The sequence below is a fragment of the Pleurodeles waltl genome, chromosome 2_2 (assembly GCF_031143425.1).
Source record: "Pleurodeles waltl isolate 20211129_DDA chromosome 2_2, aPleWal1.hap1.20221129, whole genome shotgun sequence".
NCBI lineage: Eukaryota > Metazoa > Chordata > Amphibia > Caudata > Salamandridae > Pleurodeles > Pleurodeles waltl.
The window spans coordinates 1,201,280,964-1,201,298,111 of NC_090439.1; the positions used below are offsets into that span (position 1 = coordinate 1,201,280,964).

At 51.1% G+C, this 17,148-nt stretch overlaps 1 protein-coding gene across 1 annotated transcript in view; it reads right to left on the bottom strand.

Annotated features, from left to right (window-relative positions):
• Positions 1-17,148, bottom strand: part of LOC138279491 (vomeronasal type-2 receptor 26-like) — a 139,825-nt gene that overhangs the window by 20,222 nt on the left and 102,455 nt on the right. Inside the window, exon 4 of the mRNA XM_069219407.1 lies at positions 15,738-15,767. Within this exon, the coding sequence (XP_069075508.1) occupies positions 15,738-15,767 (30 nt within the window). The remainder of the gene's footprint in view (positions 1-15,737; positions 15,768-17,148) is intronic.

Genomic DNA, 17,148 nt, shown 5'->3' on the forward strand with positions numbered 1-17,148 from the left:
ACAAAATGTTATTTGCACATGTTTATTAGTCCGCAATGTGCATGTAAGTGTGTGTATTCATGGCCTACATTGGTGTGACACAGTTAATATTAATGCCATGTGGCCCCCTGAAATGGCGGCTGCCTGACCTGTAAGGTGGGACAAGGGGATATGAGATAACTGCGCTGGCGTTGTACACCGTCGTGGTAGGCGGTCGAAGACCGTGGCGCAATCCTGCATTGGTAACCATTGGACCCTATGGTTCCCAAGAGCCAATGATGATGTATGTCAGCGGTGATTGTACGCACTGCCGCAGACGTGACCGCCATTTTCTCTCTGTTCAATCACTTGATACCTGATCTTCGACAGGAGAGGACCTACACTGCAAGTGCTGCTGTGACCTCAGTCTGGAAGAGACAATGGCTCGTGTGTCTGGGGAAAGGGCCCCTGCCTTCATTTCGGAGGAGTTGGAGAAACTAGTGGATGGAGTCCTCCCCCAGTACACTTTACTCTATGGTCCTCCAGACAAACAGGTGAGTACACTGTGAGCATGCTGCATGGGCAAGGCTTGTTTGGAGTGGTGTGGATGGCAGATAAATGGGGGGGGAGCTGAGGCCTGCATGTGCGGACGGTGAGTGTATGTGCGTCAGGGCAAGGGTGGGAACGTGGGTCAATGAGTATGACGGTCCAGACGGGTAATGATTTTCCTTTCCCCCTGTACTATTCCTCTAGGTCAGCGCCCACCAGAAGAAGGCTATTTGGTGTGCCGTCGCCAAGGACGTCCAGACCCTGGGGGTCCACCACAGACGGAGCACCCACTGCTGTAAAAGATGGGAGGACCTGTGCCGCTGGAGCAAGAAGACGGCAGAGGCCCAGCTGGGGATGGCCTCCCAACGTGGGAGGGGTGCCTGTCGCACCATGACCCCCCTGATGTTCCGGATCCTGGCGGTGGCGTATCCGGAGTTGGATGGGCGCTTGAGGGCATCACAGCAGCCACAAGGGGGTGAGTACACTCTCATTCAGCTGACTCTGCGTGCATTACAAGGTGTCTGTGTAGGAGGCTGGCATGGCTTAAAGTGGGTACCTTGTGGTACTTACACCTTGTGCCAGGTCCAGTTATCCCTTATTAGTAGAATAGAGGTGTTTCTAGCAGCTTAGGCTGATAGAGGTAGTTATGGCAAAGCAGCTTAGGGTGAACTAGGAGACATGCAAAGCTCCTACTATACCACTCATATCATATAGCACAATATCATAAGAAAACACAATACTCAGAGTTACTAAAAATAAAGGTACTTTATTTTAGTGACTGTAGGAGGCTGGACTGGCTTGTAGTGAGTACCAAGGGGTACTTGCACCTTGCACCAGGCCCAGTTATCCCTTATTAGTGTATAGGGTGTCTAGCAGCTTAGGCTGATAGATAATGGTAGCTTAGCAGAGCAGCTTAGGCTGAACTAGGAGACGTGTGAAGCTACGACAGTACCACCTAGTGTCATATGCACAATATTATAAGAAAACACAATACACAGTTATACTAAAAATAAAGGTACTTTATTTTTATGACAATATGCCAATGTATCTTAGAGTGTACCCTCAGTGAGAGGATAGGAAATATACACAAGATATATATACACAATAGCAAAAATATGCAGTATAGTCTTAGAAAACAGTGCAAACAATGTATAGTTACAATAGGATGCAATGGGGACACATAGGGATGCGGGCAACACAAACCATATACTCCAAAAGTGGAATGCGAACCACGAATGGACCCCAAACCTATGTGACCTTGTAGAGGGTCGCTGGGACTATTAGAAAATAGTGAGAGTTAGAAAAATAACCCTCCCCAAGACCCTGAAAAGTGAGTGCAAAGTGCACTAAAGTTCCCCTAAGGACAAAGAAGTCATGTTAGAGGAATAATGCAGGAAAGACACAAACCAACAATGCAACAACGATGGATTTCCAATCTAGGGTACCTGTGAAAACAAGGGGACCAAGTCCAAAAGTCACAAGCAAGTCGGAGATGGGCATATGCCCAGGAAATGCCAGCTGTGGGTGCAAAGAAGCTTCTACTGGACAGAAGAAGCTGAGGTTTCTGCAAGAACAAAAAGGGCTAGAGACTTCCCCTTTGGTGGAAGGATCCCTCTCGCCGTGGAGAGTCGTGCAAAAGTGTTTTCCTGCCCAAAGAACGCCAACAAGCCTTGCTAGCTGCAAATCGTGCGGTTAACGTTTTTGGATGCTGCTGTGGCCCAGGAGGGACCAGGAGGTCGTAAATTAGACCAGGAGAGAGAGGGGACGTCGAGCAAGAAAAGGAGTCCTCTCAGCAGCAGGTAGCACCCGGAGAAGTGCCAAAAACAGGCACTACGAGGATGCGTGAAACAGTGCTCACCCGAAGTTACACAAAGGAGTCCCACGTCGCCGGAGACCAACTTAGAAAGTCGTGCAATGCAGGTTAGAGTGCCGTGGAACCAGGCTTGGAGGTGCACAAAGGATTTCCGCCGGAAGTGCACAGGGGCCAGAGTAGCTGCAAAAGTCGCGGTTCCCAGCAATGCAGTCTAGCGAGGTGAGGCAAGGACTTACCTCCACCAAACTTGGACTGAAGAGTCACTGGACTGTGGGGGTCACTTGGACAGAGTTGCTGGATTCGAGGGACCTCGCTCGTCGTGCTGAGAGGAGACCCAAGGGACCGGTAATGCAGCTTTTTGGTGCCTGCGGTTGCAGGGGGAAGATTCCGTCGACCCACGGGAGATTTCTTCGGAGCTTCTAGTGCAGAGAGGAGGCAGACTACCCCCACAGCATGCACCACCAGGAAAACAGTCGAGAAGGCAGCAGGATCAGCGTTACAGAGTTGCAGTAGTCGTCTTAGCTACTTTGTTGCAGTGTTGCAGGCTTCCAGCGCGGTCAGCAGTCGATTCCTTGGCAGAAGGTGAAGAGAGAGATGCAGAGGAACTCTGATGAGCTCTTGCATTCGTTATCTAAAGTTTCCCCAGAGACAGAGACCCTAAATAGCCAGAAAAGAGGGTTTGGCTACTTAGGAGAGAGGATAGGCTAGCAACACCTGAAGGAGCCTATCAGAAGGAGTCTCTGACGTCACCTGGTGGCACTGGCCACTCAGAGCAGTCCAGTGTGCCAGCAGCACCTCTGTTTCCAAGATGGCAGAGGTCTGGAGCACACTGGAGGAGATCTGGACACCTACCAGGGGAGGTGCAGGTCAGGGGAGTGGTCACTCCCCTTTCCTTTGTCCAGTATCGCGCCAGAGCAGGGCTAAGGGGTCCTCTGAACCGGTGTAGACTGGCTTGTGCAGAATTGGGCACATCTGTGCCCAAGAAAGCATTTCCAGAGGCTGGGGGAGGCTCCTCCTCCCCTGCCTTCACACCATTTTCCAAAGGGAGAGGGTGTAACACCCTCTCTCAGAGGAAGTCCTTTGTTCTGCCATCCTGGGACAAGCCTGGCTTGACCCCAGGAGGGCAGAAACCTGTCTGAGGGGTTGGCAGCAGCAGCAGCTGCAGTGAAACCCCAGAAAAGGCAGTTTGGCAGTTCCAGGGTCTGTGCTACAGACCACTGGGATCATGGGATTGTGCCAACTATGCCAGGATGGCATAGAGGGGGCAATTCCATGATCATAGACATGTTACATGGCCATATTCGGAGTTACCATTGTGAAGCTACATATAGGTAGTGACCTATATGTAGTGCACACGTGTAATGGTGTCCCCGCACTCACAAAGTCCGGGGAATTGGCCCTGAACAATGTGGGGGCACCTTGGCTAATGCCATGGTGCCCTCACACTAAGTAACTTTGCACCTAACCTTTACCAGGTAAAGGTTAGACATATAGGTGACTTATAAGTTACTTAAGTGCAGTGTAAAATGGCTGTGAAATAACGTGGACGTTATTTCACCCAGGCTGCAGTGGCAGGCCTGTGTAAGAATTGTCAGAGCTCCCCATGGGTGGCAAAAGAAATGCTGCAGCCCATAGGGATCTCCTGGAACCCCAATACCCTGAGAACCTCAGTACCATATACTAGGGAATTATAAGGGTGTTCCAGTAAGCCAATGTAAATTGGTAAAATTGGTCACTAGCCTGTTAGTGACAATTTGGAAAGAAATGAGAGAGCATAACCACTGAGGTTCTGATTAGCAGAGCCTCAGTGAGACAGTTAGTCACTACACAGGTAACACATTCAGGCACACTTATGAGCACTGGGGCCCTGGTGAACAGGGTCCCAGTGACACATACAACTAAAACAACATATATACAGTGAAAAATGGGGGTAACATGCCAGGCAAGATGGTACTTTCCTACAGTGACACTATGCCAAAAGTATCTCAGAGGATACCCTCACTTAGGAGGTAAGTAATATACATAAATTGTATGTACACAAACCCAAAACTGGTAAGTAACGGTAAGAAAAGTAGTGCAAAAAATGTAGAATCACAATAGGATGCAATTAGTAGACATAGGCCTAGGGGCAACACAAACCATATGCTCCAAAATTAGAATGCGAATCACGAATGGACTCCAGACCTATGGGAGATTGTAGAGGGTCGCTTGGACTGTGAGAAAACAGTAAGGGTGTCCAAAATACCCCACCCCAAGACCCTGAAAGTAGGAGCAAGGTTACCCTACTACCCCAGAAAGACAGAATAGTTGGGATAGGGGATTCTACAAGAACCACAAGCACCAGCAAAACACTGAAGATGGATTCCTGGTCCTGATGACCTGTAAAGGAAGGTGACCAAGTCCAATAGTCATGAAAGTGTCCAGGGGGGCAGGAGCCCACTAAACCCTGGATGAAGGTGCAAAAGGGCTGCCGCCGAGTGGAAGACGCTGAAGATTCTGCAACAACGAAAGGAGCCAGGAACTTCCTTTTTGGTGAGAAGATGTACCACGGCGTGCTGGAGGTTGCAGAAGTGCTTCCATGCAGAAATACCGCAAACAAGCCTTGCTAGCTGCAAGAGCCATGAATGAGGATTTTGGGTGCTGCTGAGGACCAGGATTGACCAGAATGTCGCTCCTTGGAGGAGGAGACAGAGAGGTCGCTCTGCAACTCAGAGAGCCCCCACAGAAGCAGGCAGCTCCTGCAGAAGTACCAGAACAGGCACTTAGAAGATCTGAGGACAGCGGTCGACTCAGAGTCACAAAGGAGGGCCCCACGGCGTCGGAGTCCAACTCAGCGAGTTGGGCAATGAGGACGGAGTGCTGGGGACCCAGGCTAGGCTGTGCACAAAGGATTCCTTGGAGAAGTGCAAAGAAGCCGGAGCAGCTGCAAATCATGCAGTACACAGGTTTGCTGTCTGGCGTGGGGAGGCAAGGACTTACCTCCACCAAATTGGACAGAAGGGCCACTGGACTGTGAAGACACTTGGACCCAGCTCCTGTGTTCCAGGGACCACGCTCGTCAGGATGAGACGGGACCCAGAGGACCGGAGATGCAGAAGTTCGGTGCCTGCATTGGCAGGGGGAAGATTCCGTCGACCCATAGAGATTTCTTCTTGGCTTCCACTGCAGGGTGAAGGCAGAAAGCCCTCACAGCATGCACCACCAGGAAACAGTCAAGAAAGCAGGCAGGATGAGGCGCTACAATGTTGCTGGTAGCTGTCTTGCTACTTTGTGATGGTTTTGCAGGCGTCCTGGAGCAGTCAGCGGTCGATCCTTGGTAGAAGTCAAATCGGGAAGTGCAGAGGAACTCTGGTGAGCTCTTGCATTCGGTATCTGAGGAATAGCCCAGAGGAGAGACCCTAAATAGCCAAAAAACGAGGTTTGGCTAGTAAAAAAGGAGGCTTGGCTACTGAAAGAGGTACGTGTAGGAAAGTACCATCTTGCTTTGCATGTTACCACCATATTTCACTGTATGTAGGTTGTTTTAGTCCTTGTGTCACTGGGACCCTGCCAGGCAGGGCCCCAGTGCTCATAGTATGTACCCTGTATGTGTTCCCTGTGTGGTGCCTAACTGTATCACTGAGGCTCTGCTAACCAGAACCTCAGTGTTTATGCTCTCTCTGCTTTCCAACTTTGTCACTAACAGGCTAGTGACTAAATTTACCAATTCTCATTGGCACACTGGTACACCCATGTAATTCCCTTGTATAAGGTACTAAGGTACCCAGGGAATTGGGGTTCCAGGAGATCCCTATAGGCTGCAGCATTTCTTTTGCCACCCATAGGGAGCTCAGACAATTCTTACACAGGCCTGCCAGTGCAGCCTGCATGAAATAACGTCCATGCTATTTCACAGCCATTTACCACTGCACATAAGTAACTTATAAGTCACCCATATGTCTAACCTCCACCTAGTGAAGGTTGGATGCCAAGTTACTTGGGGCCATATATGCGAACACATTTTCCCATTGACACAGAATGGGAAAAACCCTTTGCTACATCTGGCCCTTAGTGTGTGGGCACCCTGGTACTAGCCAAGGTGCCCCCACATCGTTCAGGGAAAATTCCCCGGACTTTGTGAGTGCGGGGACACCATTACACGTGTGCACTATACATAGGTCAATATGTTTAGCGTCACAATGGTAACTCCGAACAGGGCCGTGTAACATGTTTAAGATCATGGAATTGTCACCCCAATACCATTCTGGTATGGGGGGGGAAATTCCATGATCCCCGGGTCTCTAGCACAGAACCCGTGTACTGTCAAACTGCCTTTCCTGGGTTTCCACTGCAGCTGCTGCTGCTGCCAACCCCTCAGACAGGTTTCTGCCCTCCTGGGGTCAAGGCAGCCCTGGCGCAGGAAGACAGAACAAAGGATTTCCTCTGAGAGAGGGTGTTACACCCTCTCCCTTTGGAAATAGGTGTGAAGGGCTGGGAAGGAGTACCCTCCCCCAGCCTCTGGAAATGCTTTGATAGGCACAGATGGTGCCCATCTCTGCATAAGCCAGTCTACACCAGTTCAGGGATGCCCCAGCCCTGCTCTGGCACGAAACTGGACAAAGGAAAGGGGAGTGACCACTCCCCTGACCAGTACCTCCCAGGGGAGGTGCCCAGAGCTCCTCCAGTGTGTCCCAGACCTCTGCCATCTTGGAAACAGAGGTGTTGGGGGCACACTGGACTGCTCTGAGTGGCCAGTGCCAGCAGGTGATGTCAGAGACTCCCTCTGATAGGCTCTTACCTCTCTTGGTAGCCAATCCTCCTTCCTTGGTAGCCAAACCTCCTTCACTGGCTATTTAGGGTCTCTGCTTTGGGGAATTCTTCAGATAACGAATAAAAGAGCTCACCAGAGTTCCTCTGCATCTCCCTCTTTGACTTCTACCAAGGATCGACCGCTGACTGCTCTAGGACGCCTGCAAAACTGCAAAAAAGTAGCAAGACGACTACCAGCAACAGTGTAGCGCCTCATCCTGCCGGCTTTCTTGACTGTTTCCAGGTGGTGCATGCTCTGGGGGTAGCCTGCCTTCACCCTGCACCAGAAGCTCCGAAGAAATCTCCTGTGGGTCGATGGAATCTTCCGCCTGCTAACGCAGGCACCAAAAGACTGCCTCACCGGTCCTCTGGGTCCCCTCTCATCCTGACGAGCGTGGTCCCTGGAAAACAGCAACTCTTTCCAAGTGACTCCCACTGTTCAGTGACTCTTCAGTCCAAGTTTGGTGGAGGTAAGTCCTTGCCTCCCCACGCTAGAATGCAAACCTTTGTACTGCATGATTTGCAGCTGCCTCGGCTTCTGTGCACTCTTCCAGGATTTCCTTTGTGCACAGCCTATCCTGGGTCTCCAGCACTCCGTTCTGCAGTGCACAACCCGCTGAGTTGGCCTCCAATGTCGTGGGAGCCTCTTTTGTAACTCTGCATGGACTCAAGTTCACAAATCTTCCAAGTGCCTGTTCAGGTACTTCTGCGGGTGCTGCCTGCTTCTGTGAGGGCTCTATGAGTTGCTGAGCGCCCCCTCTGTCTCCTCCTCCAAGTGGAGACATTCTGGTCCTTCCTGGTCCTCAGCAGCACCCAAAAAACTTTAACACGACCCTTGCAGCTAGCAAGGCTTGTTTGCAGTATTTCTGTGTGGGAACACCTCTGCAAGCTTCATCGCGACGTGGGACATCTTCCATCCAAAGGAGAAGTTCCTAGCTCTCTTTGTCATTGCAGAATCCTAAGCTTCTTCCATCCAGAGGCAGCTTCCTTGCACCTTCATCCGGGGTTTCCTGGGCTCCTGCCCCCTCTGGACAATATCGCAACTCTTGGACTTGGTCCCCTTGCCTTGCAGGTCCTCACGTCCAGGAATCCGTCTTCAGTGCTTTGCTGCTACTTGTGGTTCTTGCAGAATCCCCCTATCACAACTATTGTGCTCTTTTGGGATAGTAGGTGTACTTTACTCCTACTTTTCAGTGTCTTGGGGTGGGGTATCTTGGACACCCTGACTGTTTTCTTACAGTCCCAGCGACCCTCTACAGGCTCCCATAGGTCTGGGGTCCATTCGTGATTCGTATTCGACTTTTGGAGTATATGGTTTGTGTTGCCCCTAGACCTATGCTTGCTTATTGCAACCTATTGTAATTCTACAATGTTTGCATTACTTTTCTGACTCTCACTTACCTATTTTGGGTTTGTGTACATATAACTTCTGTATATTACTTACCTTCTTACTGAGGGTACTCACTGAGATACTTGTGGCATACTGTCATAAAAATAAAGTACATTTATTTTTAGTAACTCTGAGTATTGTGTTTTCTTATGATATTGTGCATATGATATAAGTGGTATAGTAGGAGCTTTGCGTGTCGCCTAGTTCAGCCTAAGCTGCTTTGCCATAGGTAGCTTCTATCAGCCTAAGCTGCTAGAAACACCTCTATTCTTCTAATAAGGTATAACTGGACCTGGCACAAGGTGTAAGTACTAGAAACCAGGCCAGCCTCCTACATTAAGCACCTATCAGGAGGGGTCTCTGACGTCACCTGCTTGCACTGGCCACTCAGAGCTGTCCATTGTGCCCCAACACCTCTGAATCCAAGATGGCAGAGGTCTGGGACACACTGGAGGAGCTCTGGGCACCTCCCTTGGGAGGTGCAGGTCAGGGGAGTGGTCACTCCCCTTTCTTTTGTCCAGTTTTGTGCCAGAGCAGGGCTGGGGGATTCCTGAAAAGGTGTAGACTGGCTTATGCAGAGATGGGCACCATCTGTGCCCATCAATGCATTTCCAGAGGCTGGGGGAGGCTACTCCTCCCCAGCCCTTCACACCTATTTCCAAAGGGAGAGGGTGTAACACCCTCTCTCAGAGGAAATCCTTTGTTCTGCCTTTCTGGGACCAGGCTGCCCAGGCCCCAGGGGGGCAGAATCCTGTCTGAGGAGTTGGCAGCAGCAGCAGCTGCAGTGGAGACCCCGGAAAGGCAGTTTGGCAGTACCCGGGTTCTGTGCTAGAGACCCGGGGATGCATGGAATTGTCCCCCCAATACCAGAATGGTATTGGGGTGACAATTACATGATCCTAGACATGTTACATGGTCATTTTCGGAGTTACAATTGTGACGCTACACACAGGTAGTGACCTATATTTAGTGCACGCATGTAATGTTGTCCCCGCACTCACAAAGTCCAGGGAATTTGCCCTGAACGATGTGAGGGCACCTTGGCTAGTGCCAGGGTGCCCACACACTAGGTAACTTGGCACCTAACCTTAACCAAGTGAGGGTTAGACATATAGGTGACCTATAAGTTACTTATGTGCAGTGAAAATGGTTGTGAAATAACGTGGATGTTATTTCACTCGGGCTGCCGTGGCAGTCCTGTGTAAGAATTGTCTGATCTCCCTATGGGTGGCAAAAGAAATGCTGCAGCCCATAGGGATCTCGTGGAACCCCAATACCCTGGGTACCTAGGTACCATATACAAGGGAATTATAAGGGTGTTCCAGTGTGCCATTGAGAATTGGTGAAGATAGTCACTAGCATCAGTGACAATTGCGAGAAGCAGAGAGAGCATAAACAATGTGGTTCTGGTTAGCAGAGCCTCAGTGATACAGTGAGGCACCACACAAGAAAAACATACAGGGCATGCATGATGAGCACTGGGGTCCTGCCTGACAGGATCCCAGTGACACATAGGCAAAAACAAACATACATACAGTGAAAATGGGGGTAACATGCCAGGTAAGGTGGTACTTTCCTACAGACTGGGTGGGGGAGGTGGGCCGTGGGTTTCCCTAGGCCAGGGTGATCTTGGTACGCAAGGTCCCTTGTGAGGCGGGCTCTGTGGCACCCCAACTCCACTAGTGGTTAGTGCCATCTACACCTCGTCAGGCTCCTGTGACTTCCAGGTGTGCAGCAATCGGGCTTAGGCCTTGTACCCCATGGGCATGTGATTAATCTATGAACTATAAGTGCATGGCGTAGTGCAGAGGGATACTGTGTCTGTTGTGTCCGCCAACGGTAGTGGTGTTGCATGCACTCAACATATCTTTCTCCTGTCTTCCTCCCCTTTTTGTGGTCTCCCTGTTCTTGTCTGCAATAGCATCATCAGGCGGAGGAGCATTGGCACTGGAGCAGGAGGGAGCTGCATCCCACTTGGGCCTGTAGGGCGAAACAACGGAGTCTGAAGCCACCAGTGGGGCGGAGGGCGAGGGGAGCTCCACGGCGGGGACGGGAGCAGAGACCAGCGACAGCGACTCCTCCTCTGATGGGAGCTCCCTTGCGGTGGCGGGCACCTCTGTGCCCACCGCATCAACAGGTACAGCCGCCACTCCCCCTACCAGCACCGCCTTCCCGGCAGCCCCTCAGCGTGTGTCCCGTGCCTGCTCACCCAGGAGGGTGGGCATCTTCTTCGCCACAGGCACCTCAGGCCCTGCCCCAGTCAGCCCTGCTGCCCTCAGTGAGGAGGCTATTGACCTCCTGAGATCCCTCACTGTTGGGCAGTCTACCATTCCGAATCCCATCCACGGTGTTGAGAGGCATTTGCAACAAACAAATGCATGCCTGGAGGGCATTCATTTTGGCCAGGCAGCCCAACAGAGAGCATTTCAGGCTCTGACCCCGCATCCAGCACCGCCGCCACAGACCCCGCCGCCAGCACCGCCGCCACAGAGCCTGCAGCCAGCACTGCTGCCACAGGCCCCGCCGCAAGTAATGTTGCGACTGACACCGCAGCAAGCACTGCCGCCACTGACACTGCCGCAAGCACCGCCAGCGGCCCCGCAACGTCCTCAGACAGTGGCACCACCGCTGACATGGCTACCATCCCCAGTGGTCAGTCGTCCGAGGCTCGTGGTGAGTTCCAGGACCCTGGGCAGCTGCATATTGAATGCAAAGCCGCAGCAGTGTGGGGTATGTCTGTGCCTCCATGGCGTATCATGCTACCTGTACCTCGGCTATCTCGTGGCACACACACCCAGGCAAGTGTATTCTTCCGGCCACACTGCACGTGGAGCACTCTGGCCACCAAGCCCCCTCCAGAACCAGTGGAGAGATACATCCTCTACCTCAGTCCTTGGCAGGCTGAAGTGCTCTGGGCACCATGCCCCCTCCAGAACCAGTGGAGAGATACATCCACTACCTCAGTCGTTGGCAGGATGAAGCACTATGGGCACCATACCCCATCCAGAACCGGTGGAGACTGTTATCCACTAGAGAAACTGTGGCTTTGCACTCCCCAGGGTGCAGAAGTGGGCAAACCACCCACTGGAAAGACTTGAGAGACTGTGGCTTTGCACTCCCCAGGATGCAGCAGTGGGCAAACCACCCACTGGAAAGACTTGAGAGACTGTGGCTTTGCGCTCCCCAGGATAAAGCAGTGGGCAAACCACCCACTGGAAAGACTTGAGAGACTGTGGCTTTGCACTCCCGAGGATCAAACAGTGGGCAAACCACCAACTGTAAAGACTTGAGAGACTGTGGCTTTGCACTCACCAGGGACAAACTGTGGGCATGGAGCCCCCTCATGGAGCAGTGGCGTTGTGCGTTCATCAGGCTGAGGTGCCCCCCTCCCCCTCACCCTGAGGTGCCTGTATATTTTCTATGTAATGCCCCTCCAGTGTTCTCTCCATTTGGAGTCAGGTTTCTATTGTGGGCCTCGCCCATGCATTTTGGGCCCAGTGGTCCACGGACAATGATAGGTGCACTATCCGGACTTGAGTATTTGGTGTCCATAATTGTATATACTGGATTTTGCATTTTGATAATGATATTTCACATGATTACCTTCGTTCAAATCATTTCCTTTTGTCCTTGCGTTCTTCCAGGGGGTTAGAGGGGGGTCTATGTAATGTTGCAGCATGAGTTTGTGTGTATGGTGTTGTGGGTGAGGGTGGGGGTGGGGGTGTTCGGATTGCGTGTGTGTGTGTCACTTTTCCTTCCCCTGTGTTGTAGGTGCAGTACTCACCATGGTCGCTCTTGATAGAGGAGCAGGAAGACCATCGCCGGCAGTATCTGCAATTCAGGCTCCATGGCGTCCTGGTTCCTCCTGGGGTGTGGAGAGGTCAGTGTTTTTCCTTCTGTGTACTGTTTCCGCTGTATTTTTATTCGCGTTGGATCTGCCCTGGAAAAGGTGGTGGATAGGCGTGTTGTGATAGGGTGGGCAGTACATTGTCTCCCGCCTGTCTGTTGGCGGTGTCCGCCGCGCTGTTTGTTTGTACCGGTGTGGCGGTCGGACTGTTAAAGTGGCCGTCTATGTTGGCGGTTTCCGCCACAGCCGTAATCCCATTTTTTTTCCAACAGCCTGTTGGTGGTATTACCGCCGCTTTAACACAGACCGCAACGGTTGTAATGAGGCCCAGAGTTATTAAAAATAAAGGTACTTTATTTCAGTGACAATATGTCAGAAAATATCTCAGAGGATATTCTCCCTTAGAAGGTAAGTAAAATACACAAAATATACACACAAACGAAAATCAGGTAAGAAAACAGTTAGAAAAGTAGTGCAAACACTGTAGAACACAATATGATGCAATAGGCCTAGGGGCATCACAAACCATATACTAAGAAAGTGGAATTCTAACCACTTAGGGACCCCAGGCCTAGTGTAGTGTGTAGAGGGTTTCTGGGAGAGTAAGAAAACACTAAGGGTGTCTAAAGATACTGTAGGAAAGTACCATCTTGCCTGGCATGTTACCCCCATTTTTCACTGTATATATGTTGTTTTAGTTGTATGTGTCACTGGGACCCTGGTAACCCAGGGCCCCAGTGCTCATATGTGTGCCTGAATGTGTTACCTGTGTAGTGACTAACTGTCTCACTGAGGCTCTGCTAATCAGAACCTCAGTGGTTATGCTCTCTCATTTCTTTCCAAATTGTCACTGACAGGCTAGTGACCATTTTTACCAATTTACATTGGCTTACTGGAACACCCTTATAATTCCCTAGTATATGGTACTGAGGTACCCAGGGTATTGGGGTTCCAGGAGATCCCTATGGGCTGCAGCATTTCTTTTGCCACCCATAGGGAGCTCTGACAATTCTTACACAGGCCTGCCACTGCAGCCTGAGTGAAATAACGTCCACGTTATTTCACAGCCATTTTACACTGCACTTAAGTAACTTATAAGTCACCTATATGTCTAACCTTTACCTGGTAAAGGTTAGGTGCAAAGTTACTTAGTGTGAGGGCACCCTGGCACTAGCCAAGGTGCCCCCACATTGTTCAGAGCCAATTCCCTGAACTTTGTGAGTGCGGGGACACCATTACACGCGTGCACTACATATAGGTCACTACCTATATGTAGCTTCACCATGGTAACTCCGAATATGGCCATGTAACATGTCTATGATCATGGAATTGCCCCCTCTATACCATCCTGGCATAGTTGGCACAATCCCGTGATCCCAGTGGTCTGTAGCACAGACCCTGGTACTGCCAAACTGCCCTTCCTGGGGTTTCACTGCAGCTGCTGCTGCTGCCAACCCCTCAGACAGGCAGCTGCCCTCCTGGGGTCCAGCCAGGCCTGGCCCAGGATGGCAGAACAAAGAACTTCCTCTGAGAGAGGGTGTGACACCCTCTCCCTTTGGAAAATGGTGTGAAGGCAGGGGAGGAGTAGCCTCCCCCAGCCTCTGTAAATGCTTTGTTGGGCACAGATGTGCCCAATTCTGCATAAGCCAGTCTACACCGGTTCAGGGACCCCTTAGCCCCTGCTCTGGCGCGAAACTGGACAAAGGAAAGGGGAGTGACCACTCCCCTGACCTGCACCTCCCCTGGGAGGTGTCCAGAGCTCCTCCAGTGTGCTCCAGACCTCTGCCATCTTGGAAACAGAGGTGCTGCTGGCACACTGGACTGCTCTGAGTGGCCAGTGCCACCAGGTGACGTCACAGACTCCTTGTGATAGGCTCCTTCAGGTGTTGCTAGCCTATCCTCTCTCCTAGGTAGCCAAACCCTCTTTTCTGGCTATTTAGGGTCTCTGTCTCTGGGGAAACTTTAGATAACGAATGCATGAGCTCAGCCGAGTTCCTCTGCATCTCTCTCTTCACCTTCTGATAAGGAATCGACTGCTGACCGCGCTGGAAGCCTGCAAACCTGCAACATAGTAGCAAAGACGACTACTGCAACTCTGTAACGCTAATCCTGCCGCCTTCTCGACTGTTTTCCTGCTTGTGCATGCTGTGGGGATAGTCTGCCTCCTCTCTGCACCAGAAGCTCCAAAGAAATCTCCTGTGGGTCGACGGAATCTTCCCCCTGCAACCGCAGGCACCAAAAAGCTGCATTACCGGTCCCTTGGGTCCCCTCTCAGCACAAAGAGCGAGGTCCCTTGAATCCAGCGACGCAGTCCAAGTGACCCCCACAGTCCAGTGACTCTTCAGCCCAAGTTTGGTGGAGGTAAGTCCTTGCCTCACCTCGCTGGGCTGCATTGCTGAGAACCGCGACTTTGCAGCTACTCCGGCCCCTGTGCACTTCCGGCGGAAATCCTTCGTGCACAGCCAAGCCTGGGTCCACAGCACTCTGACCTGCATTGCACGACTTTCTAAGTTGGTCTCCGGCGACGTGGGACTCCTTTGTGCAACTTCGGCGAGCACCGTTTCACGCATCCTCGAGGTGCCTGTTCCTGGCACTTCTCCGGGAGCTACCTGCTTCAGTGAGGGCTCTTTGTCTTGCTCTACGTCCCCTCTCTCTTCAGGTCCAATTTGCGACCTCCTGGTCCCTCCTGGGCCCCAGCAGCGTCCAAAAACGTTAAATTTACGATTTGCGCCTAGCAAGGCTTGTTGGCGTCCTTCCGGTGGGAATACACTTCTGCACGACTCTACAAGGCGAGTGGGATCCGTCTACCAAAGGGGAAGTCTCTAGCCCTTTTCATTCCTGCAGAAACCTCAGCTTCTTCTGTCCAGTCGAAGCTTCTTTGCACCCGCAGCTGGCATTTCCTGGGCATCTGCCCATCTCCGACTTGCTTGTGACTTTTGGACTTGGTCCCCTTGTTCCACAGGTACCCTAGATTGGAAATCCACAGTTGTTGCATTGCTGGTTTGTGTCTTTCCTGCATTATTCCTCTAACACGACTACTTTGTCCTTAGGGGAACTTTAGTGCACTTTGCACTCACTTTTCAGGGTCTTGGGGAGGGTTATTTTTCTAACTCTCACTATTTTCTAATAGTCCCAGCGACCCTCTACAAGGTCACATAGGTTTGGGGTCCATTCGTGGTTCGCATTCCACTTTTGGAGTATATGGTTTGTGTTGCCCCTATCCCTATGTTTCCCCATTGCATCCTATTGTAACTATACATTGTTTGCACTGTTTTCTAAGACTATACTGCATATTTTTGCTATGGTGTATATATATCTTGTGTATATTTCCTATCCTCTCACTGAGGGTACACTCTAAGATACTTTGGCATATTGTCATAAAAATAAAGTACCTTTATTTTTAGTATAACTGTGTATTGTGTTTTCTTATGATATTGTGCATATGACACTAGGTGGTACTGTAGTAGCTTCACACGTCTCCTAGTTCAGCCTGAGCTGCTCTGCTAAGCTACCATTATCTATCAGCCTAAGCTGCTAGACACCCTATACACTAATAAGGGATAACTGGGCCTGGTGCAAGGTGCAAGTACCCCTTGGTACTCACTACAAGCCAGTCCAGCCTCCTACAGATACCACACCCCAAAACCATGAAAAGTAGGAGTAAAGTGACCCTACTTCCCCAGAAACACACTAAAGTTGTGTTAGGAGATTCTGCAAAGAGCACAACTGACTGCAAAGCACTGAGATGGATTCCTGGACCTGAGGACCTGCAAAGGTAGGGGACCAAGTCCAAGAGCCACAAAAGTGTCTGGGGGGGGCAGGAGCCCACTAATCCCCGGATGAAGGTGCAAAATGGCTGCCTCCGGGTGGAAGAAGATGAAGATTCTGCAACAACGGAAGCTGCCAGGAACTTCTCCTTTTCACAGAAGATGTCCCACAGCGTGCTGGAGGATGCAGAGTTGTTTCTTTGGAGAAATACCGCAAACAAGCCTTGCTATCTGCAAAGGTCACGGTTGAAGAAAATGGGTGCGGGCCCAGGAAGGAACAGGAGGTCGCCAATTAGAAGAAGAGCCAGAGGAGTCACTCAGCAGCAAGAGAGCCCATGAACAAGAAGGCAGCTTCTACATAAGTACCTGAACACAGGTTCAAGAAAACTGAACACGGCGGTCGTCTCAACACTACAAAGGAGGGTCCCACGAAGCCGGAGTTTAACTCAGCTGAGCAATGCAGGACGGAGTGCTGGGATCTGGGCTGTGCTGTGCACAAAGGATTCCTTGCAAAAGTGCACAGAAGCCCTAACAGCTGCAGTTCACGCAGTACACAGGATTATTGTCTGGAGAGGGGAGGCAAGGACTTACCTCCACCAAATTGGGACAGATGGACCGCTGGAATGTTTGGGTAACTTGGATGCAGTACCTGTGTTCCATGGACCACACCTGTCATGATGAGAGGGGACCCAGAGGACTGGTGAAGCAGAAGTTTGGTGACTGTGTTAGCAGGGGGATGATTCCGTCGACCCACAGGAGATTTCAACTTGGATTCCAGTGCTGGGTGAAGGCAGACAGCCCCAGAGCATGCACCACCAGGAAACAGTCGAGAAAGCCGGCAGTATTAGGTGATACAATGTCGCTGGTAGTCTTTGTAGGAAGGTACCATCTTGCCTGGCATGTTACCCCCATGTTTCACTGTATATATGTTGTTTTAGTCTATGTGTCACTGGGACCCTGCCAGGCAGGGCCCCAGTGTTCATAAGTATGTGCCCTGTATGTGTTCCCTGTGTGACGCCTAACTGTCTCACTGAGG